A 24,620-nucleotide genomic window follows, 5' to 3' on the forward strand; every position below is an offset into this window, starting at 1 on the left:
GCGCATCGTGAGAGCAGCTGAGAAAATCATTGGTGTCTCTCTCCCCCCTCTCTTGGACATTTTTAACGCCCGTCTCACCCGCAAAGCCACCAGGATAGCAGGGGACCCCACCCACCCATCTCACTGCCTCTTCAACCTGCTGCCGTCGGGGAAGAGACTGTGGAGTCTCCGAGCTAGAACCAGCAGGCTCAGGGACAGTTTCATCCACCAGGCGGTCAGGAGACTCCCTACCTACTCTGCCTTCACTCACCTCTACCTCTGGCCCCTGCCTCAGGCCTCAGACCTCAGACTGTGATCCCGCCCCCCACATAAGCTCATAATCTCAGGGTCTACACATCTTGCACCTCAACGCACTACCTCACTTTAATTTAATTTAATATTCCAACAAGTGCCTTGTCTGTATGCAATGTTTAATGTTGCAATATTTGTATTTTAGATTTTACCATTATTTTATTATACTTTAGTTTTTATTTCTTTATCTCTTATTCTGCATGATTGCAAGGTTAGAAGGGAAGGAATTTCATCTGTGCTGTATGTTGTACATAGAGCATATTTGACAATAAAGTTGACTTGACTTGACTTAACATTGCACCTACACGTCAACTAATTGTCATTAGAGTATTAATAGTCTGTCTGTCTCCCAACAAACATTCTACTGTAGGGCCTTGATGAACAGACACAAACCATAAAAGGGGGAATCGCTCTAGAACCAGGTCGTAAAACCGCGCATCCTCCGCACCCCGGACCATAAAGGCAATCGAGATGGTCAGCCGAGCGATGCAGAGCGCCACAAAGTTTGCCAAACGTTTTCAAGAGACTGTCGCTGCAGTGAGCTCGGCCAATCCGAACGTACCCACGTCAAGATTGGGATGATTGAAATGCAACATCTGGCCGACAGTCCGATAACCCGTTCGGCGCACTGACCTGGGACCAGTTCTACCAAGCCACCAAGTCAAAAGGTGATAAGACTCCCGCGGTGAATCAACGTGGTCAGGACAGCCTCACACTTTCAACCCCCCCCCAGGGAGGCTTGCTCTGTCCCAAAACACATTCCTCAAAAGCACGCCTTTTCCTTTTCGCTACAACAAAGGAACTGCCAGGACACACATAAAACTCCTAAACGAACAATCTAAATGCCTTCCTTTCAAACAAATATAGGTTCATTTGCAAATGACTGTTCAATAAATGTTTTGGGATGTATGTAGAAACCGCTGTGTAATCCTCAAATAATCCACTAACAGATAGCGTTCCATAAGCGCTAGATAATGCATGTTTGGTGTCAAGTTGAAGCTGATGATGTTTCCAATATTGTGGTGAATGAATAGGTGTGTTTGTTAAAATGCACAACAGTGTATCCTATTTATAAACTTTCGATAAGAAACAGAAGTGCAGAATGTCAGTTCTAACTGGGATAAAGTATGCACGAAACCGGAGTCGAAAGCAGGCGTGGACACGCCCCTTCGACCTCAGGATTGGACAACTGCCCAGGGCACGGCCCAAAACTTGCACCTCAAAACGCAGGAACAGAGCTCCCTCATCGAGCCGAGTCGGAGTCGGAGTCGAGTCGAGAAGAACTTCTTCGGAACCACCGGGAGTCGCAGGGGAACTCGGGTCGCTGCAGGAATTGCCACGGAAACGGAGAAACTTCAGAACTTGGAGAAGTTAGAAGACTCTGAACAAGAACGACCCGATACCCTCGACTCCGGTCCGCTCCGTTACATCACTCCACGGACACTCACTGCCCTTTCATCCAAAGCGAACCACCAAGCTAGAGAGACTTCATTCAAACGGCCCGGGAAAGCCCGACCACGTCATCCCACGGACGAGCCTGACCAATCAGCACGCCGGGATTTCCCCAGACAAGCCGAGTGGTAAAACTACCTTTCCATCTTTTACTGAATCGGCGCAGACACATATAAGCAAAGCTAAACCCTAACTTTGCTTTGTTGGTGCTCTTAGTGCGATCTCAGAACTAGCTAACAGACTTTGGACAGACAATTATCCATCTTCCCTTCCAACCCGTGAATGTGTGTATGAATGTATGTGTATGTGTGTGTGTGTGTGTGTGTATGTTTAGTCTTCTCAGTATAGTCTTGTCAATTAGTAGGTACTGTTTAATAAATTTTGTTTCATTATTACGAATTCTCGTTTGTGTGTTATGTGACCGGAAAGTCAAACTCATGCCCAGATCCGTTGCTACCTGCTCAAGGTAAAGTTAAAATCAGATAAAAGAGGAAAGTCCAATTTATTTTGCTGATCACAGAGTAAATTCATATTGGTAACATACATTTAAATTGCCCTAAAACGCTGGACGTTTAGGTGATTTAAAGGTATATTTGAATTACATACTAACATGAATCTTTTAAGATTCAATTCCCCAAACTTGAATTAAGAGCGAATTCAAGTGATAATTCATAATTATCATAATTAAATAAAAGAGTATAATCTTACACTACTAACTACAAGTAACTTCGCAAATAGATGTCAACTTATTCTAACCATAACCCTACCAGTCGAATAATACTCTACTAACATTCCAATAAGTGTTAGTAGATGTGTAGGTGCAATGTTATTTATAGTCAATGGTCAATGTGTTAAAGGGGCCATCAAAATAAAGTAAAAGGTCTCGGTTACGTATGTAACCCTCGTTCCCTGAAGAAGGGAACGGAGATGTCACGTCGGATGACCAACGAATTGGGATCTCGCTTCGAGAGACCAATCTACTTCGAGTGTATCTAAATGAGCCAATTGAAGATTGGCATGCGCTAATGGAAATTGGAGGTGATTGAACCCTCTTAGATGGGCAGAAGGTCTGCCGGGGAAACACAGGGCTCTAAGGCTATGCCGTGGAAATACACACATAAAGTCCTCTTGGGGTACTTTACATGGCTCCCAGCCCTCACTGGTTCTCATGGATTCAGGGCCTGGCGCCAGATGCTCCGCAACATCTGGCTGCCAAGGGGAATGGAGGAGCTCGACAGGGTCTACTGTATGGACGCTCTGGAGCGGTTAACAAGCCGACCCGAAACCGGGCCTCTCAGTGCTTCTACCCGTTTGAGGTGAGAACACAGGAGAATACCTGTTCCAAACGTAGGCTACAGAATCTAGCGAACGTGTTAGGGGTCGCCCAGCCCGCAGCTCTACAAATATCTGTCAGCGAGGCACCACGAGCCAACGCTCAGGATGATGCAACACTTCTTGTTGAGTGTGCCCACAACCTAAGGGCGCAGGGCATACTCTGTGCTTGGTAGGCCAGGGTAATGGCGTCCACTATTCAGTGAGTCATCCTCTGCTTGGAAACGGCACTCCCCTTCTTCTGGCCTCCGTGACAAACAAGAGCTGGTCTGAGGTCCTGAAGCTTTGTGTCTGGTCAACGTAGCATCTTAGTGCTTGGACGGAACAAGCAATGTCAGTGGCTGGGTCTGCCTCCTCCAGGGGCAGTGCTTGAAGGTTCACCACTTGGTCTTGGAAGGGGGTAGTGGGAACCTTGAGCTTGTAGCCGGGCCGTGGCCTCAGTGTTACCTGGGAATCTGCGGGCCCAAACTGTAGGCACGAATCATTGACCGAAAAAGCCTGCAGGTCCCCTACCCTTTTGATGGAGGCCAATGTGAGCAGGAGCAATGTCTTCATAGATAAGAGCTTTAGCCCAACTGCTGGCAAAGGTTCAAACGGAGCCTGCTGCAGTGCTGTCAGCACTACAGACAGGTCCCAAGAGGGTACTGTAGGGGGCCGTGGAGGATTCAACCTCCTGGCCCCTTTCAGGAACCTGATGATCAGGTCATGCTTACCCACAGACCTCCCGTCTATGGGGTCATGATTTGCAGTGATCGCAGCCATGTAGATTTTAAGGGTGGAGGGAGACAGCCTTCGCTCCAACCCTTGCTGCAAGAAGGTAAGCACGACTCTGATAGGGCAATTCCGGGGGTCTTCACCGTGAGAAGAACATCACTCGATGAACAGGCTCCACTTCAAAGCATAGGCTCACTGGGGGAAAGATATGACGGGAGCGTAGACCACCTTGTTGGTTGATGTACGCAATGGTCAGTATGTTGTTCGTGCAGACTAGTACATACTGGCCTCGAAGGCGGTTCTTGAGATGGCGTAGGGCGAGATGTACTGCCAGCAACTCTAGGCAGTTGATGTGCCATTGCAGTTGAGGGCCCGTCCAAACCCCTGACACTGCATGCCCATTGTACATGGCCCCTCAGCCGGTGGTGGAGTCATCCATGAAACCACAGCATACCTAGAGACCTGCTCCTGGGGCACTCCGGCCCGAAGGAACGAGAGGTCTGACCACGGGGTGAAGGTTTGGCGACAGGTCGGTGTTATTTGAGCCCGGTAAATGCCATGTTGCCACGCCCACCCCAAGAAGAGCGAGTGAGGTGCGGAACTGGCCCGCTCGACTCCTCGCTGTCCCTGGGGACCCAGAGACAAAGGAAACTGCCCTTGTCGAGGTTTTGGGTAGCACTGACCATGAGGTCAGCGGTGAACAAGACCCGGCAGAGCAGCTCCCTCCATCCCCAGATCGCCCGTCTGAGGGCCTCTTGCACCTGCGCTTTCCTCCAGGTTTGGCAGGAGCCTGGATAGGCTGGGAAACTGCCCTGCTGCCAGCTCCACGGCGCTGCCTAGATGGGGGCTGCTGCGTTGGTGGCAACAGGGGGCAGCCTCAGCGACGAGCTGGCTGAGGCGGGCCGTCGGCGGTTAGGTGGAGGCAGCAGCTGCACGCCGAGGCAGGATGTTTCTTTTTTCTAATTACCTCAGTCTGCTTCTGGGCAGTGGAGAACTGCTTGGCAAAGTCTGCGTCGCCGAAGAGGCCAGTCTAGGGACATGGAGGCATTCAAGGAACATGTCTTGTCTACCTCGTGCATTTCAACCAGACACAGCCACAGATGTCATTCCTGGACCACCGTAGTGGCCGTTTTGCACACAAACAGGGGGGTAGTGCAGGCTGATTGTGGCAATCCAGTCGACGCAGGAAAACGACCTCCGCTGAAACGCCATACTCCAACACTAGTAGATCGTCTTTGGAACAGAACAGTCACGCTCGGCTCCAAAGCGCAAAGCTGAATATGCGTTGCACCTGCTGCTTATTTATACCCACGCTGTAATCAGCGGCAGCTGGATGCAATTAGCGCATGCCAATCTTCAATTGGCTCGTTTAGATACACTCAAAGTAGATTGGTCTTTCGAAGCGAGATCCCAATTCGTCAGTCATCCGACGTGACTCGGAGTGACCGACTGAAAGGGAACCATTGTTTTTATACATTTTATTCCAGACTGGCTGCTGTACAAATAAAAAATCTCACTGGATTACTACAGTTAGCTGCAAACAAAGAACCAAGACACAAGAAAAACAAAGAGCAGAAAGACATCATAAACATTTAAAAACTGACTAAGCACAAGTGAAACACAAAGGCTATTTATATAAAATAACAAACTAAAAATAACAAGTAGCGCCTCAATGGATGGATTAAAAACCTAGCTGAGGACACTCTAACTACTTGAAGTCTCCTCATTTACAAAGTTGAACACACTAAAACACAATGTATTTCTTATACATGTTGAAATCCAGGACGAATGCCTAGTTTTATGTTAAGCCCCCTCTCGTTCCAGGTTGCAACATAAAAGACGATCAGAGAAGGATGTGTAATTAAAAATCATTTATTTTATTTCATGAAATAATACAGCAACAAATATTACTAATGGGAAAGGTTCCTATGGAACAAAACAAAAAAATATTTTTTTCAATTTCTATTGAATTAGCAAGCCACCTCCAAAAAGTATCTAAATTTGATTACCTCTGTTTAAGAATTGATGACAGTAACTGTAAAAATCTGACACTTGATAAAGATTTGAGAGGCATTTGTGACTTTGAGAAAGATACCTGCAAAATTCTGTGCTATACAGTGAAATGTATATAAGATGTTTGTGATTTGACATCACACTCTCACCCAGGATATATCTGTTAATACATAAATCAGATTTAATACATAAATGTGAGATTAAAAACAATGAGCTGTCTCTAATTACAATGGGTGTAGTCACAGTAGTTCATCTGAGACTTTTTGGAAAAATATTCAATGTCCTACAATTAAAATTTGGATTGAATTTATGGCTGAAAGTGTATCATATGATAAATTGTTGGAAACCTGAGAAATCATAGAGATTTTGACATGTAGGAGAATTGCATTCTGATTAAATTGTATTAATCAGTATGATCAATGCTTAACTTGTGACTTGCTTACCCTATTGTGAATTATATTGTTGTCTTTGTTGATTGTTTGGTGATAGCCAAATAATGAACAAGCATTCTTATTCTTTTTTATTTAATATTTGAATGTTAATTTTATTCATTTAAATTTATTTTTGTACAGAATACATTTACTTATTTATTGATGTTATTTATAGTACTATGTTGCATATAAATAAAACCAATAAAAATATATTAAAAATTATAATAATAATTATAATAATAATAATGTAATTAGCCAGTCAAAGAGAGTTTTGGTTTTGATCATATCATTTACAAAAATTTCTTTTGTAGGAAAAGGATCTAAAATTCTGCATTTTGTATTTTTATTTACAGGTTTTTAGCAAGAAATTTTCTATTGAAATGGGTGGAGCAACTGAATTGCAAACATATACAATGCAATGTCACATTGCTATTTTTCTTATGTAGACTAGTGCACAAAAAAACAAGGGCCACAGTAACTAAGAATTAGGAAACTGAGCTCGGAGTTGTAAGCTTCAACTAAGTTTGTGCCGTTTAAGGCCAAATATCAAAACAACTGCGAGAGTGAAACAGAACCCCAGCAGAACCACAGGCAGCAAAGTGATGGCCATAGTACTATATAGTTATATATATATATATATATATATATATATATATATATATATATATATATATATATATATATATATATATATATATATATATATATATGTATATATGCTTTTACATTTTATATAGATGCTTATACAACACCCTCTCCAAAAATCATATAGCATTTTACAATAACCTCTTACATAACAATCTAATACTAAGAATACTGGGAGGGCTCATCATGGGTGATCTTAGCACGCAGCAGTAGCAGTCTCCTGGTAATATTAATGTGAAAACAATGAAAACTGTAGCCTGGAGCTATAATTTAGAATGTCCCAGTTCCCTTTTGTGTATACGTATTTAAACATAGCTAGTGGCAGTTATTGTGACAATTATCATGTTTTGTAACATGTATAATGTTGTGCCTTAATTACTTTGCCTGTTCTGTAATTTGTTCTTTTTATTCCAAAGCAATAACAGATTTCTGAGATGAATTAGTTTACCATTCAACTAATCTTGCAGAGGGGAAAATCTAATAAAAAAAGTATATAACAATACTTTCATAAGTGCGTACTGTGTATATATATATATATATATATATATATATATATATATATATATATATATATATATACATATGAAGGACCTTGTAAAAAATTATTTGTCTATTGTTTTGAGAGAGCTTTTCTTTCCGTTGAGTTATTCCCTCTGGGAATGTGTATGGTTAATGTAAGTTTATCTGCAGTTGCTTCAGAGTTCAGTATAAAGGTGGGCTTAGATGATTCTTGTGCACACTATTAGCAAGAGTGAGCTATAATGTCTGTTCACTCATCTGTAAATACTGGCATCATATCATTTTGGAAATCCATTTGTGTATACAATGAAGTTTTAAACCGCTGTATAGTTTCGTTCAAGCAGTGAAGTCTACAGAGAAAGAATGGCATTTCAGAGTGTGTATGTGTGTTTGATATTGTTGCTCAGCACTTTGATCTCTTCACAGCTCCTTCAGAACTGTCGACTCATCCGCAGCACCTCAGATCTGCCTGTGCTGATCAAAGAAGGAGACATCACGATCGGTGCCCTCTTCTCTCTGCATGACACTGTACTGGAATCTCCCTCATCTTTTACTGCCGAGCCACATCCAACGCAGTGCTCAGGGTCAGTATGTCAATAGAGACTTTTCACAAAATATTTCAGTGCTGCATTTATGACTATGACTTTTACGGTGTTTCCTTTTTTTGATTCTGTGATTATTAATTCAATTTCAGACTGTCATTTTCTCATTCTCATTCAGTTAATATATTATCATTTCATTTATTTTTCTTTGTCCCAAAAAGGTTCAATTTCCGAACCTTTAGATGGATGCAGACGATGATTTTTGCCATAGAGGAGATCAACAGAAATAGACAACTACTAGCCAACTTAACTATGGGCTATAAGATTTACGATTCATGCAGTACACATTTCCATGCCCTTCGCACAGCCTTGACCCTGATGAACGGGAATGAAGAGGACACAAACATTTCAGAGTGCCGAGGCAGGGTGCCTGTTGTCATTGGTGATGGAGGTTCGACTTTATCCCTAGTGGTTGCACGGTTTCTGGGTGTTTTTCATGTTCCACAGGTGAGTTGTGAATTTTTAACATGCATTAATGTATTTGAGTCATATACGCTATGCTCCCTCCTCTCTTCCCCTCTCCCTAGGTAAGCTATTTCTCCAGCTGTGCATGTCTCAGTAATAAATTAGAGTTTCCTGCATTTCTAAGGACTATGCCTAGTGACTTCTTCCAAGTGGATGCTCTTGCACAGCTGGTGCAACACTTTGGTTGGAGCTGGGTAGGCACATTTGCAGGGGATGATGCTTATGGCCGTGGTGGTGCTCAAATTTTTATTGACGAGGTGACCAGACTAGGTGCCTGTATTGCTTTTTATGAAATAATCCCAAAAAACCATGACCAAACAGAGATTTCCAGGATTGTACAGAGGATCCGTGAATCAGGAACCCGTGTGGTGCTAGTTTTTGCTTTAGAGCAAGATGCAAGAGCTCTCTTCTTGGAAGCCCTCCGGCAAAACATCACTGATATTCAATGGTTGGCCAGCGAGGCCTGGATAACAGCAGCTGTCCTCTCCGCTCCTGAATTTCATTCCATCCTGCAGGGCTCTATGGGCTATGCCATCCGTAGAGCTGATATCCCTGGCTTAGAGCCTTTCCTGCTAAGGCTACATCCCTCCAAATTCCCACAGGACCCATTTGTTCTGCAATTCTGGGAGGAGATGTTTAAGTGTTCTCTAGGTATAAGCAATAAGGGCTCCTCTTACAGAACCCCCTGTAATGGCTCGGAAATACTGGCCAAAACAGGTAACATCTACTCAGATGTATCTCAACTCAGAATCTCCTATAATGTTTATAAGGCAGTGTACGCCATTGCTCATGCTCTGGATTCAATGCTTCATTGTGAACCAGGCAAAGGGCCTTTCACTGGGGGATCGTGCCCCAACACTAGCAGCATACAACCATGGCAGGTACAATTCACAATTTATCCCTTCATTTCACCATTGTATCTGCACGCTTTGTGACCTAAAATAAATGTTATTTACATTAGATGATAAAAGTAAATGTTTCCATATAATGTTTTACTTTTATTTTTCTTCCTTTCTCTTTCTGTTTCTCATCCAATCACTCATACACATGAAGCTCCTGAATTATTTAAAGCATGTCCACTTTACTAATGAATTTGGAGAGGAAACTAAGTTTGATAGCAATGGAGATCCTGTGGCCATGTATGATCTCATTAACTGGCAGCTAAGTGGCAATGGGGAGGTGCGGTACGCCACTGTGGGGAGATTTGATGAAACGATGCAGCCCAAACTAGTGATTGAAGAGAAAAACATCATCTGGAATGGAAACCAGAAACAAGTACTGCTCCAGTATAATGTCATTATTTAGCTGTGAGAGCTTTTGGTATTCAGTGTGGATATTTGTTTTCCTGTCCTCCCTGTAGCTCTTTTTTTTTTTGCACATCTTGATGTATATCTCTGTAGTTAGTCTTGTCTCTGACTTGCAGGTCCCTGTGTCTGTCTGCAGCACCAGCTGTCCTCCAGGCACTAGAAAGGCTACCAGGCCAAACTTTCCTCTCTGCTGCTTTGACTGCATTGTCTGTGCAGCTGGGGAGGTTAGCAATCAGACAGGTATGTTCTAAATCATCTCTGCCCTGCTGATGCTACTGCGCAAAATACATCTTTGCAATGGACAACAGCTTTTGTGGCATTTCATACAAAATATATATTTTATCTTCTGCTTTTATTTCAGATGCCTTAGAATGTGAAAAGTGCCTGTCTGAGTTCTGGTCAAATACTAGACGAGACACCTGTATCCCCAAGCTGGTGGAGTTCCTTTCCTACAGCGATACTATGGGCATCACTTTGCTGGCTGTGGCTCTGCTGGGATCTTGTTTCACTCTCACAGTTGCTTTGATATTTGCCCTTAAACGGCACACACCCCTAGTCAAAGCTAACAACTCCGAGCTTAGTTTCCTAATTCTTAGTTCACTGTGGCTTTGTTTTCTGTGTGCACTAGCTTTTATTGGGCAGCCCACATCCTGGTCTTGCGGGCTTCGTCACACTGCGTTTGGCATTGCATTCTCTCTCTGTCTGTCTTGCATCCTGGGGAAGACTATGGTTGTACTCATGGCTTTCAGAGCCACTCTGCCCGGCAGTGATGTAATGAAATGGTTCGGGCCCCTACAACAGCGTGGTATTATCTTCTTGTGCACAGCTGTGCAAGTGGTGATTTGCTGCACGTGGCTGAGTGTGGCACCTCCAGTCCCACGTAAACTCATGACTCGTGAAACTGCCCGGATTATTCTTTTATGTGATGTGGGTTCTCCACTGGCCTTTTCCCTGGTGCTGGGTTACATTGGCCTGCTTGCAGCTGTTTGCTTCGTGCTGGCTTTCTTTGCTCGAAAGCTTCCAGATAATTTCAATGAGGCTAAATTCATTACTTTCAGCATGCTGATCTTCTGTGCTGTGTGGATCGCATTTGTTCCAGCGTACGTCAGTTCCCCAGGAAAGTACACAGTAGCTGTGGAGATTTTTGCCATTCTTGCCTCCAGCTATGGTCTGTTGCTGTGTATCTTCACTCCAAAGTGTTACATTATTCTGCTTAAACCAGAGAAAAATACAAAGAGATATTTGATGTCCAAATCCAACTCAGAAATAAAATATTAAAATGCTAATTGACTGAAAACGAATCATTTTGATTGTTTATATTACAGTATTTTTTTCTTGATTTCTAACCCCCTCAATAAACTGTTTTGAAATGTCTTTTTTTGTATTTTTATAACTGCATAAACATTAAATAAGTAAATAAATAAAAATAGTTAAAAAATAATCTAAGAAAATATTAATATTTGGAGCAGAAGTCAAATTCTTTACAAACTTTTAGTTGTAAAACCCCATGCTCTCTTTGCTCTATCTGGGCTCATTCTGTACTGTAGTGATGAAATGAAAGAGGACAGTTTTATGTCCCCTGAGAATAAAAAGCCCATGTGCCATAATAGAAAAACAAATAGCTAAACATGTAAACAGCCATCATCTTTCACTCAGTGAACACTGCAATAACAACTACACATTCTTGGAATCAGGGAAGGAATAAACACTGTTCTCTAAAGACAGATAATGTGATAACTTGATAATTGTCACTTGGTCATTTTTTCAGAAAGTGACTATTATTATTATTATTATTATTATTATTATTATTAAACTGTAAGGAAACAGTAAAGCTTGGTCCATAGTCAAAGTAGCTGTCAACAAAAAAAAAGTTCATTAAAAGAACATTTACTAAAATACAATTAAACTCCACTTTCATATTTTATGTTGCTGAAACTTAGCTTTATATTAAAAGAATTCCATTTAATAGCAGTTTGTTAGCTAAGACCCTGAATCACACACTGCCGTTACTATACTTAAGCAAAGCAGTATGGAGTGTATAGCTTTGGCGCATGCTTGACATAACCACAGGCTATGCTCTTCAGCACAAATGGTAACACCCAAAAATTAATAAATAGTATTCCTTTTAAATCCCAATATAACAGCAATAATCAGATCTCACATTTATTACATTTAACACTCAAAGTTACATTTAATTACCAGTTTAATTAATTGCAATAATGTATCAGAATGTGTTATGATGTAGCTTAATTACGCATCATAATTATGCAATGTTCTAATCTGTTGTGCTGCTGTGATCTTTTCATGTGAGCTGGTCGTGATATGGGTCTGAGATTTTTTTGCATTATTATTGGCCCATATGTGAACACTCCAAACTATCTAGACCCCTCAGAAGTGAACCAATTGAGGTGATCTGAGTACGGTTCACTTTCAGCTTAAGGGTAGGGTAGGCAATTGGATCTAGCAACAGCAAGGCTGGAATTGAAAGAAAGATCCCATTATCTTAGCATAATCAGTCTGCAAAAGTATACCTCTCACAAAATACACAAATGCTCAAAGGCAGACCAGATAACACAGTCTAGGCAAAGAGCTCATGAAGACTGCTACTTAAAACAGCGGAGCAATCAATGATCAAGCACATAATTATCCTCAGACAGTCATGTTCTTAGAAAATGTGAATCCACTATAATTTGGCAGAAACACAAACAGTGGGCTGTCTGCTTAAAAAAAGAAGAGAAGAAAATATGATGCTATGAGAGTCAGTATAAATAATATTTTTCACTTAATGAGTAAAATGCAGTTTGTTTATGTCTTGAATGTTGCTTGGATACCTACTGAAAGCAGTTGGTTTATCTTATGCGTGTTATCTTTTTTTGTGTTTCAATGTCATCAATATTTTGTGCTAAAATAAACATAATTAAATAAACAAGGAAAATAACTCAAAATATATATTATTTACAAAGGTGTACAAAATGTATGTTTGGTATGTTCTTGGTCAGTGAGGCATATACATTGTGAATGAATATGATCAAATTTTGACATCTAGATCTACAAACATTTAACTGATTCAAAAAAACAGCAGTCTGAACACATATTACTGCTTAATCTGACCCAAAAAGGATCTGGGTCTTTCCGAAATAGCGACAGTATGAACATAAAGAAATTGTATTCTATTTTATTCGGTAAACCTCTTGGTCCACTTAAACTTATATAGGTCTGTTTCTAAAAACAATTGTGCAATTCAATGTAAATGCTGCTCACAGTTTTAACGTGCCTTTGAACCACACACCAAACTTCTTAAGATTTATAAATATGTTGTCAGCAAAAGAGTATCATATAAAAAGAGTTGTTTCCTTGTTGTTTTCCTGTCAGATTAAAAGAAAAATATTTTATTTCCCCAAAAATATTTTTAATAATCATCATCATCATCATTATGAATACAGTATAGGCAAAATAAAATTATTTATTGAGTTCATATAGCTTTTTTTATTATGTGCAGTAAACTTTCAAGTGCTTTGAGGCAATCTATATTGTTAAAAGCTATATAAATAAAAGTGACTGATTAATTGATTAATTTCATTAATACATTTGACTGTTTTACATTGTGCCATGTATTATCTGCTTGCCATTTATGTACATTTGTGGTGCTTGTATACTGTGTCCCTTTCGTGTCCCTGCAGAGAGCATCTTCAGTACATTACCTCTATAAAGTCCTTTGCCCAGATCCCCAGTTTCCAGTTGGTTTGGCGGAACACTGTGCAGAGATCGAAATGAAGGTGCCAGTTCTCCAGGCTGTACATTTGGTTTTTTCTTTTCTCTATCCTATTCAAAGCAATTCAGAGACAGATTGCAAACTCTGGAAGGACCTAGACTCAACTGTAGTCTATAAAGGGGGCCATGTAGTGCTCGCTGGGATGTTTCCCATCCACTCCAAAGGTATCGACCAGGAGATCAACTTCAGAAGTCAACCAGACCAGAGGAAATGTAGGGGGTAAACAAATAATTTCTATTAAAATTGATTGATTGAGAATTTATTTTATGGTGTATGAATATGTATTCATATGCTTAATACATTTTGTACATAATTAATATGTTTGATCTTTCATCCAGGTTTAACATGCGAGTTTTCCGTTGGTCTCAGGCAATGATCTTTTTCATTGAGGAAATCAACAGAAATCCTACTCTTCTGCCAAACATCACACTGGGCTATCAGCTGTATGACACATGTGGGCTGACTGCTCTGTCTCTGAGGACCGCATTATCTGTAGTTTCTCAGCCCATGAAGAGGAACAATTCAGGGCAGTGCTTCTCCCCGAGCATCCCCATCATTATTGGAGACTCTGGATCTACCCTGTCAATGGCCATTTCAAGACTGCTCAACCTGTTCCGTATTCCACTGGTGAGGGCAGATCAGCTAGGCAAAATGACTTGAAATAAACAAATTCTGTATTTGTATAATCTTCGCCAAACATCTCTTTGTTTCCTACTACTTCAATCTCTTTTCACATCTCTGTTCTAGGTGAGTTATTTTGCTTCATGTGCTTGCCTGAGTGACAAGCACCAGTTCCCTTATTTCTTTCGCACAATTCCCAGTGATGTCAATCAGGCCAGTGCTCTTGCTCGCCTGGTCAAGCACTTTGGATGGACCTGGGTGGGCACAGTCGGGGCCGACGATGCTTATGGGCTCACTGGCATAGATTTATTCACCACTGCAGTGACGCGTTTGGGCGTATGTGTGGCTTATCGAGTAATCATACCCAAGCTGCCAACTCAGCAACAGCTGCAAGACATCGTCAGGACTATTCGAGAATCTACAGCACGTGTTTTGGTAGTTTTTGCCGTCGAGGAAGACATCAAACCAGTAGTGGATGAAATAGTTCGGCAGAATGTGACCGGGAAGCAGTGGGTGGCCAGTGAAGCCTGGGTGACCTCCACTCTCATCTCTACTAGAGAAAACTACCCCTCCCTTAGAGGTACCATTGGATTTGCCATCCGCCGAGCTGAAATACCTGGCTTCAAAAACTTCCTTGAAAGCATACAGCCCCTGGCTGAGCCTTACAATGCCTTTGCAAGGGAGTTCTGGGAAACACAGTTCCAGTGCTCAGTTAACACAAGTCTTCCCACTCCCTCCACAACTGATCCAGTGCACTACAGTCACAGCTGTACTGGCATGGAGAGAGTTCAGGATACTCATAGTATCTATAATGATGTTTCTGAGCTCAGGGTCACGTATAACATGCACAAGGCTGTTTACACAGTGGCACATGCACTGCATAACCTGCTTCAGTGTCAAAGAGAAAACGGCTCTGCTTTGACACAGCAGTGCCCTGATATCCATAATCTACAACCATGGCAGGTACAGCAATACCTTGCTTGCATTTGTCAATGTAACTTTTAAGAGAAATATTTATGTGTCATAGTATTGTGAAGTTTATCATCGTTTGTTATTATTATTATCATCATCGTCATCATTATTACTATTATTTCCAGATTTTAATTTATGTATTTATTTTTACATTATTCTTTACACTTTATGTCATGTTAAATTCATTTATATTGTGTTAAACATAATTACAAAGTTAGCAGTTTCTGTGCACTAATCATCTCCAGGTTGTTGAGGTCCTGAAAAAAGTGAACTACACAAACACATTTGGAGATGCGATCCACTTTGATAAGAATGGAGACCCTGTCGGGTCATATGATATAGTGAACTGGCAGAGAGACGCAAATGAGGGTCCGGTACAATATGTTACAGTAGGTCGCTTTGACTCCTCTCTCTTGACAGCACAACAGTTAGTGCTGAACCAGGACAAAATCATCTGGCATGGGGGAGCTAACAAGGTAAAATGACGTAGTCTCATACTAATAGTAATCACTGTTTATTTTTCTGAATAGACAGTTTCACTTATTTTATATGGTGTTTCATTTTTTAAATATATTTATTTATCAGATATTTTATTTAAAATATGCACATTGTATGCTTTTTTTGTCTTCTTATTTGAATTTATTTTACGTATTTATTTATTTATTTATTTGGGTTGTGGCCATCTAGTGCTTAATCACAAAATGAATAAATTAGTATAATGTCCTATCTCTCTCTTACAGATACCAGTGTCTGTGTGCTCCACCAGCTGTCAACAGGGATACAGAAAGGTTACACGAGAGGGTCAGCCCGTGTGCTGCTATGACTGTGTGCTTTGTGCAGAGGGTAGCATCAGCAATACGACTGGTATGAGACTGACAAACACACATACTGCAACAGTTATTACTGTCTGTTTGCATCAGTTAACCTTTTAAACCATTAAATGCGAAGTATGCATCATTATCCCATCATTTCCCTTCAACGAAACTGAGGTGAATATGTCTCTGTGTGTGTGTGTGTGTTGATTTTTAGATCAAGTTGAATGCATTCTTTGCCCTGAAGACTTCTGGTCCAATCAGCATCGCAACCATTGTGTTCCCAAGCAGATTGAGTTCCTGTCCTACTCTGAGCCTTTTGGCATGGCCTTGGCGGCTATAGCCATTCTGGGTGCAATTGCTGCGATGACAGTTGCTGCGATCTTCTTTCGCCATCACGACACACCCCTAGTTCGTGCTAATAACTCAGAATTAAGCTTTCTATTGCTGATGTCTCTCACTCTTTGCTTCATATGTGCGCTAACCTTCCTGGGTCAGCCATCACGGTGGGCATGCCCTCTTAGACGGACTGCTTTTGGCCTGACCTTTGCCCTCTGCCTCTCCTGTCTCCTCAGTAAGACCCTAGTGGTGCTTATGGCCTTTAAAGCTACATTGCCTGGTAATAACACAGCTCGTTGGTTTCGCCCACCTCAGCAGAGACTTGGCGTGTTCTTATGTTCGGTACTGCAGGGTGGGGTTTGTGTAGCTTGGCTTACAACAGCACCTCCGTATCCAGTAAAGAACACTTGGCTTTACCGTGACCGGATCATTTTAGAATGTCACCTGGGTTCAGTCGCCCTTTTCTGTTGTGTGTTGGGTTACATTGGCTGCTTAGCTGTGTTTTGCTTCATCCTGGCTTTTTTGGCTCGTAAATTGCCAGATAATTTTAATGAAGCTAAATTCATCACATTCAGTATGCTCATATTCTGTGCAGTTTGGATCGCCTTTATCCCAGCTTATGTCAGTTCTCCAGGAAAATTTACTGTAGCTGTGGAGATATTTGCAATATTAGCTTCTAGTTATGGAGTTCTTTTGTGTATTTTTGCACCTAAATGTTACATCATAATTTTCCTGCCTGAGAGAAATTCAAAAAAGTATCTCATGTCACAAAAATGATGTTTTCACGTCTTTGAAGATTTATTTATATGTTTACTTTTGTGGATAAATAAAATATCTAAATCCCTTTTGTGAGGCCGGTGTTAATGAATGCAAGTACGTTGTTCTGCCACTAGAGGGAACTAGTGTTTTATTACAAAAAATTGATAAAACATCAAGATGCGATGACACTTGTACCATACTTATTGAGGTCTGAAACGTTTACTTAAATTTAGCACATTTTACAAAACACTGAGCATATTTTTAGAAAAACCCTCTTAAGGAGGGTGGATTGTGTGAAGAAATCCCCTTATGTCAATTAAATGAGAAAATGAAATTACATTTTGAGAGTTTGTATAATATAATCATACTTTCTATAATAATGTGCCAGTAATTTTGCACTGTACATGCACATGCAAAGGTATAGATTAAACATAACTTCCATCTTTGAATTTTATATGCAGTTCCATTACTTACAAGGAGTTATGTTAGACTTCAAACTAAAATTTTGTTGACATGATTTTGTGGCAACTTAAGAACCTGTACATAATAATTCTGTCCTCATTCTCCCCGAAGCTGATCTACACATCACAGAGATCCTCCCCCTGGCATGTTCAAGCATGCACAGGAGGCAGAAAACAGCATCCATTTCCACACATCTCTGATGTGCTGGAAAATGACTGTAATAGCCTGAGGGCTCTGAAGCCCAGTCCTGTGCCGCTAATGGCTGGTAATAACTCATAATTCTACTTCAGTCAAACAGATCCTTGCATCCATTTTGCGTCATTTTTGCTTTATCACTCTCGTCTTTTGAAAAAAAAGGGAGAAAATTCTGATGTACAAATCATTACGCTACTGGATTGTTACTATATTGCAGTCTATATATGGCTTCAAAGAGTGTGATTACATCAAATGCAAGATGTTCCTGGATCAACATTTTTGTTTACGGTTTGTGTTAGGTTTAGGGGTAGGGATTGGGATAAGTCTATATTACTGCACAGTAATGCTGATCCAGGATCATGTCTTACTTGACAAAATCACGGTGACCAATTTACCTTTATTCCACACCACTGTATTACTGAGGAAGGGGCTTCATAAAAACAGGAAATGATCAGAGGAGGGACACTCTTATCATTTACTGTTTTTATGAAGCCCCTTCCTCAGTGATACACAATGGGCTCAGAGCTGGCCCAGTGTGTTGTGTGGCTAAACCTCTAGTATGTGTCTAAACGTTTCACCCCTCGGCTCATGGGCATGTGCTCTGGTTGAAACAATGACGTCTGTATTGCTGTTCAATTTGAGCCCGACTGAGACACAGCAGATGATCTATAATAGAACCTGCTCAAGCATGGCTCTTAAAGGCACACCATCCACTTTTTGAATTGGTACAATGAATGGTCAGCAAATCCACATAAAAAGAAAGTCCATTGCTCCCGACTACCTATTTAAAACAAAATCATTCTAAAAATAAGATTGTTTGGAATTCAATTTCAGGAGTTCAAAAGTTTGCCAAAGTAAATGTTCAGGAAAGATTTGTTTGGGCTGGTAAGCACCTTATGCAATAGGTAGGTTTGCTCTAGTGCTCTGCTTGATGTTTAAATTTTCTCCAGTTCATTTCTTCTCTTCGGTTCTTTGAGGGCAGATGAGACTGAAATCGTGAACTCACCGGAGTGCAAGTTGCAATTCTAATCAAATGCAATACTGTCACTGTAACAAGACTTGGCTAGAATGCATGACCAGATGCTTTCTTAATTAGTTTTCTTTAAGCTAACATTTTAGTTTTGTTATCGCGAGGTAAGATACATATTCACCCAAGCTTCACTCCCAGCAGCATGGCTAGAGTCGGGGGGTCAAATACCACTGCAACGAATTTCTAATTTCTTAGACATTCCAAATGCTTTATTGGTAACCAACTGATAACACTAGTTTATTTCTCAAAGGTATGTGGATAGAGCAACACACATCCTTCATGTTATTGTGTATGTAATGTTCTTGTTCTTGTGTATTGTCTTTGTTATTGTATACTGTTTTATGCATGTTTTTTATGTATTTGTGTATTTAGTCACGTTATCTGTTACTGAACAAACCGATTATTTGAATTTGTAAGTATTTATATATACTTTTTCATTTTGAACTGATTTGCTGCATATCCTTACACGAGATTATCAAATATGGGCACGGTCAACATATATTGTTGTAGTGGTTTAATTGTTGCTCGGTATTGTCCATTTTTTTTCTTAACCGTTAATTGCATTAATGTGCAATTATTATTACATATTTGATTCTTTAGCGACCTGGACATATATATCCCCACGCATGGATCTCTAACTGCTGCAATAGCAAAAAAAAACACTCTTGACATTTTAAGAACAATTATAGAAGAATAAGAATAAGTATATTTCATTACCTTTTGAAACTTAACCCAATTTAAACAGATGATTTTAACCATTTCTGTCATCACTGGGCACTCAGTGAACTACACATTAAACATGTACAAAAATTAAATGAATGGGCATGAAATGTCCATCAATTATAGCCTTTGAAATTCTTCATTTTGAAGGCCCCTTCAGTTGACCCTCAAAACTTGATTTACACTGCTGTCAGTGGTTTATATATGCTAATCTCATAATGGCTATTAATATATTTCTCCTCTTTTATCATCCTTTTTCAGTGTGAAGACATGGTACATGTCTACAATCAGACATATGAAACCCAAGTGGCACAGTGTAACAATTTTGGGTTTATAAGACCCTTTGATTAACTGTTAACTGTGGCCGAGGTGAAACCTGATAACCCAGCTGTCTCTTTAGTGTTTAAAAGGCAGCTCCATGGAGTCTACTAGAAAGGTAATTAGTTTTTGTCACTTAGGGAACACAAAAATGAAGGTTGTTTTGGGCTTTGTTTGGGATGTGTGCTAAATAGTTAATGACTCCAAGCTGCTGATCATGTTGCTATTTTCCTCTACTTAAAAAAAACATGGAAGTCAGGGATATTGCTTGGAAATCACAAAATGAGGAATCAAAATATGTTTTTTTTAACTGTATTTTATGTTGATGACTGAGAAACAGTACATTTATAAAAACACATTTAGAGGGAACCAAACACCGAAATCTATGCTTATAACATCATAAACTGATTAATACAGTTTGTTTGTACATATCTATGTACTGCCTTTTTAGCGCAAAAGCATAATGTACAAATTATCTGGCCATCATGTTCTTTTTTGTATTTTTCTCAGGTTTAAGCAGAATGATGTAACATTTTGGGGTGAATATACACAGCAACAGTCCATAACTGGAAGCCAAAATGGCAAAAATCTCCACAGCTACTGTGTACTTCCCCGGTGAGCTGACATACGCCGGCACAAATGCGATCCACACAGCACAGAAGATCAGCATGCTGAAAGTAATGAATTTAGCCTCATTGAAATTGTCTGGGAGCTTTCGAGCAAAGAAGGCCAGCAAGAAGCAGACCACTGCTAATAGACCGATGTAGCCCAGTACTAGTACAAATCCCACAACAGATCCCATCGTGCACTGCAGAATCACTCGAGCACCAAGCTCACCACCTGCACTCTCTGTAGGCAGAGGGGGAGCCAGCAGCAGCCACAGTAAACATATGACAACCTGAACCAACGTGCAAAGGAAGATGCCTGCCCTCTGCTGGATGGGCCCAAAGTACTGCATCAAGTTAGATCCAGGCAGAGTGGCCCGAAAAGCCACTAAAACCACTACAGTCTTACTGAGGACACAGGCAATGCAGATCACAAAGCTCACTCCAAACAAGGTGTGACGTAGCATGCAGTTCCACGGTGCAGGGCGGCCAATAAAAACTAGTGCACACAGGAAGCAGAGGGTGAGCGATACTAATAGCAGAAAGCTCAGCTCTGAGTTGTTGGCTCGTACGAGGGGTGAGTCACGATAACGGAAAAAGGCTGCCAGAACAGTCGAGGTTAGTGTTGCCCCAGTGACAGATAAAACTGTCAGGACAATTCCCATGGTATCTTGCAAAGACAGAAACTCCACAACCTTTGGAATACACCTTGTTCTTTCAGAGTTTGACCAGAACCTCTCAGGACATCTCATACACTCTGTGGAGTCTAAAGAACATTATGGCTCATAGTTAGGCTTGCTTTTACAATGTACAGATCTTGTAATGTTACTTGCACCTATCATGTAATGTCTGTTGTAAAGTAAAAAAAATGCAATACCTGTCATGTTACTGACTTCCCCTGCTGCACAAGGCAGGCAGTCAAAACAGCACACAGGTTTTCCTTTTTGTACAGCCTTTCTAGTGCCTGGAAGACAGCTTGCGCTGCACACAGATAGAGGAACCTGAATGTTACAAGAAAAAACTCCATCAGACTCAGAGCAACCTTCTAACAGTACAATATCTGTCAGCAAAAGCACATTACAAATAACATAAGGAATAAAATTATTGCCTTATACAAATGCAAAGAAAATTCAAGCTCACATTTATACTTATTGCTATGCCACATCTCTTCCCTCTGAGCAGGGGTGCATTAAAAGATTGCATCTGCACCATTGTATCTGAGAGGTTAGATAATGGATGTATTCACGTATACACTTACTTATACCTTTTGACTACTTTACACACAAACTCATACATTCATATTTCCATGTGCTGTATTTACTTTTTTCTGCAAGTGTGCTAGTTTTTAACAAATATGCAAGGAGTCTGTTGTAATTTGCTTCCAGTTGTTTTAGCTGAACAAAGCAGATATTCCAAACTGTTTATCTGTTTATCATATTATTATAATTTCATTCTTTATTCATTAACATGCTGATTAGTAGTGCAAATAGGTTTATTTATTACTGCACTTTGTATCTTTATCCATATATACAGTATGATTTTTTTTACTTTTGTTTTTTATTTTTGACTGTTATAATAAAGCCCTATGAGTCACTGGACTCTTACCTTGTCTGCCCAGCCCCCTCCCCAAACCACTTTCTCAAGGTTAATGTTCAGCTCCTGGCCCGGTCCTTTGGCTGCATCAAATTGCCCAACCTGGATGAAATTCACTGCTCCGCTTTCATCTACATGCCAGTTCATAATGTCATAAGAGGCAGATGGCTCACCGTTATCTTCAAAATAAACTGGCTCACCCACTGGTGTTGTGAAGTTTACTGCATTTAAGTAATACAGAAGCTGTGAAAGGAAAACAGAGGATCATGTGCAGTGAATAAATAAATGATACATTATACTTACATAAAACAATTATTTTATTTAATGAAATTCATTATTATTTTTATTATTGTTTATTTTTTATACACAGGAGGTCTGTACCTGCCTGGGCTTTATTTGAATCACATCAGGGCATTCTCCATCTTCAAACGGCCCTCTACCTGGCTGACAGGCCATCATGTTATGAATGGCATTGGCAATGGCATACACAGCCTTATACACATTGTAAGTGACTCTCAGCTGTGAAACATCTGTGTAGATGCGACCATGTTTCTCCACATTCTCTGTGCCTGTGCACTTTGGATTTTTAGATGAAGGTTGCCAGTTCTGTGCCAGCGAGCATCCAAATATTTCTTCCCAAACATCTTTTACGAACGGTTCATTTGGCTGCTTCACAGGGCTCAGCTGGGCAAGAAAAGCACCAAGACCCTGAATATCGGCCCGACGCAGGGCAAATCCAATGGTACCAGCTAGGAGAGAACTGCCTGCTGGGTCAGAGAACAGAACAGAGGTGCTCCAGGCTTCTGTGGCTATCCACTGCCTGTCAGTCACATTCTGCACCACCACTTCCTTGAACAGTACTTCGATGTCAGGGGCAATGGCAAATGTTACCACCACACGAGCTGTGGAACTCTGGATCCTCTCCACAATCCGCCTGATCCTGCTTTCTGAGTGTGATTTTGGAATGAATTCCAGATAGTCCACACAGACCCCTTTACTTTCTAGTTCTTTCAAAAGCAGCTGCACGCCACTTTTACCATATTCATCATCCCCTGCGACCACCCCCACCCAGGTCCAGCCCAGCAGGTGCAGCAGACGGGCCATAGCCTTGGCCTGGAAAGCATCACTGGGAACAGTGCGCAGGAAAGAGTGAAATCTGCGACTGTCACTGAGACATGCACAGGATGCAAAATAACTCACCTGCACAGACAAAACAGAAAGACAAACATTTTACTGAAATTTGAATGAATGAATGTCTGATGGCTGAAATTGTTGCTCAAAAATCATTTAAGAAATATGTATGAAACTCATACGTAAAATACAGAATACTTAATTTTACCATGGGGATGTCAAACACTCCCAGAGTGTCAGCCACCACTATGGAAGCAGATGAACGAGCATCACCGATAATGACAGGCACCATTGGTTTCCCGATGCATTCTGCTCCCGACACTGTCTTCTCCTGCCCTGTTACCAGAGCTAAAGCAGCACTCAGTGTTGTGCCCTCAGCTAGGCAGGTGTCAGCTACCAGATATCCCAGAGTAATATTGGGAAGCAGGACAGGGTCCCGATTAATCTCCTCCACTGTGAAAATCAAAGTTTTGAGCCAGCGGTATGAACGAAGATCAACGCTGAAAGACAATGTAAAAATGCACATTTTGTTCATTTGAGAAATACCTCATTGGCTTTATAGCAGAAACAAACTAACTTTATTTGTATGTAATAATCCTAATATGCAGAAATATACACAATAAAGATATATTGTTATTTTTAGGCTGAGTAGAAAATCAGGGTAAGGTTATACTGAATTACATTGAACAAACAGAGAGACGATTTTGGCATTTTAAACGCATAAATAGTTCTCTTGCCTTTTAATTATATTTGTAGACACACAGACTACACTCACCCCTGACAGCGAGAAAGACGCTGTACTTGAGTAAAAGCGTGATAAGGCTCTGGTGCTTCAACATGAACTGGAAACAGACCACCAATTATCACATCTCCCTCTTTATAGAGACTTTCAGAAACAAATGTGCCCTGAAGCCTGCAGGAGAAGCGTTCACCACAAACACTGACCATCTCTACAGTAAATCCAATCACCCACAACCACATAATCAATCCCATTACTTCACAGAGAGAGAGAGCAGGAAAATGAATGCAGACTGAGTGCTGAGAGTGTAGACTCACACTTTCCCAGCAAAGAAAGAAGGGTTGAATGTTAACTACCTTTTGTAGATTTTAATTTGCCTGAGGCAAAAGTACATGCAAAGAAAACAAGTGAGTGGGGGATAATCGTAGAAAGCTCTGGTGGATAGCACAAAAACAAAGAAAGACTGCTTTAAAATGATTATGTCGTATTATGCAGCTGTAAGCACAGAGCAAAAAAAATGTCAGCAAGCATCACAAGTATAAAAATGTTGAAAGATCACATAATTTACGATCAGGGAAGGCCCAACGCAAGGTGAAGTGCTCCTAGTTACTTGCCACACAATGTACAATTAACGCTGCCCTCTTCTGGCATATTAAAAGCTTTCCCTTAGTATTTCCATTAACGGCAATGTCATTTGCTCAGCTGGTGAACTCCAAAGTCTAACTTTAATATCCACTTTTTCTGCTATTTAAAATACCTGTTTTATCTTAATTTGATGTTA

The 24,620-nt window shown here is 40.7% G+C and overlaps 3 protein-coding genes across 3 annotated transcripts; 2 read left to right on the forward strand and 1 right to left on the reverse strand.

Annotated features, from left to right (window-relative positions):
- The first annotated feature begins 7,451 nt into the window (after positions 1 to 7,451).
- Positions 7,452 to 11,135, forward strand: LOC122323214 (extracellular calcium-sensing receptor-like). Its single transcript, XM_043216906.1, has 6 exons — positions 7,452 to 7,981; positions 8,161 to 8,446; positions 8,527 to 9,345; positions 9,518 to 9,739; positions 9,888 to 10,011; positions 10,133 to 11,135. The coding sequence occupies exons 1-6, from the start codon at positions 7,761 to 7,763 to the stop codon at positions 11,047 to 11,049; spliced, it is 2,589 nt and encodes an 862-aa protein (XP_043072841.1). The 5' UTR covers positions 7,452 to 7,760; the 3' UTR covers positions 11,050 to 11,135.
- A 2,349-nt stretch (positions 11,136 to 13,484) lies between these two features.
- On the forward strand, positions 13,485 to 17,079 carry LOC122323211 (extracellular calcium-sensing receptor). Its single transcript, XM_043216904.1, has 6 exons — positions 13,485 to 13,762; positions 13,882 to 14,170; positions 14,291 to 15,127; positions 15,382 to 15,612; positions 15,877 to 16,000; positions 16,166 to 17,079. The coding sequence occupies exons 1-6, from the start codon at positions 13,542 to 13,544 to the stop codon at positions 17,062 to 17,064; spliced, it is 2,601 nt and encodes an 866-aa protein (XP_043072839.1). The 5' UTR covers positions 13,485 to 13,541; the 3' UTR covers positions 17,065 to 17,079.
- Positions 17,080 to 20,079: 3,000 nt separating this feature from the next.
- Positions 20,080 to 24,384, reverse strand: LOC122323209 (extracellular calcium-sensing receptor-like). The gene is made up of 6 exons (XM_043216902.1): positions 23,876 to 24,384; positions 23,309 to 23,600; positions 22,351 to 23,169; positions 21,982 to 22,212; positions 21,254 to 21,377; positions 20,080 to 21,142 (listed from the first exon to the last, which is right to left on the reverse strand). The coding sequence occupies exons 1-6, from the start codon at positions 24,091 to 24,093 to the stop codon at positions 20,244 to 20,246; spliced, it is 2,583 nt and encodes an 860-aa protein (XP_043072837.1). The 5' UTR covers positions 24,094 to 24,384; the 3' UTR covers positions 20,080 to 20,243.
- Between the last annotated feature and the right edge of the window lie 236 nt (positions 24,385 to 24,620).

Source organism: Puntigrus tetrazona, chromosome 18 (genome assembly GCF_018831695.1).
Source record: "Puntigrus tetrazona isolate hp1 chromosome 18, ASM1883169v1, whole genome shotgun sequence".
In the NCBI taxonomy this organism is placed as follows: Eukaryota; Metazoa; Chordata; class Actinopteri; order Cypriniformes; family Cyprinidae; genus Puntigrus; species Puntigrus tetrazona.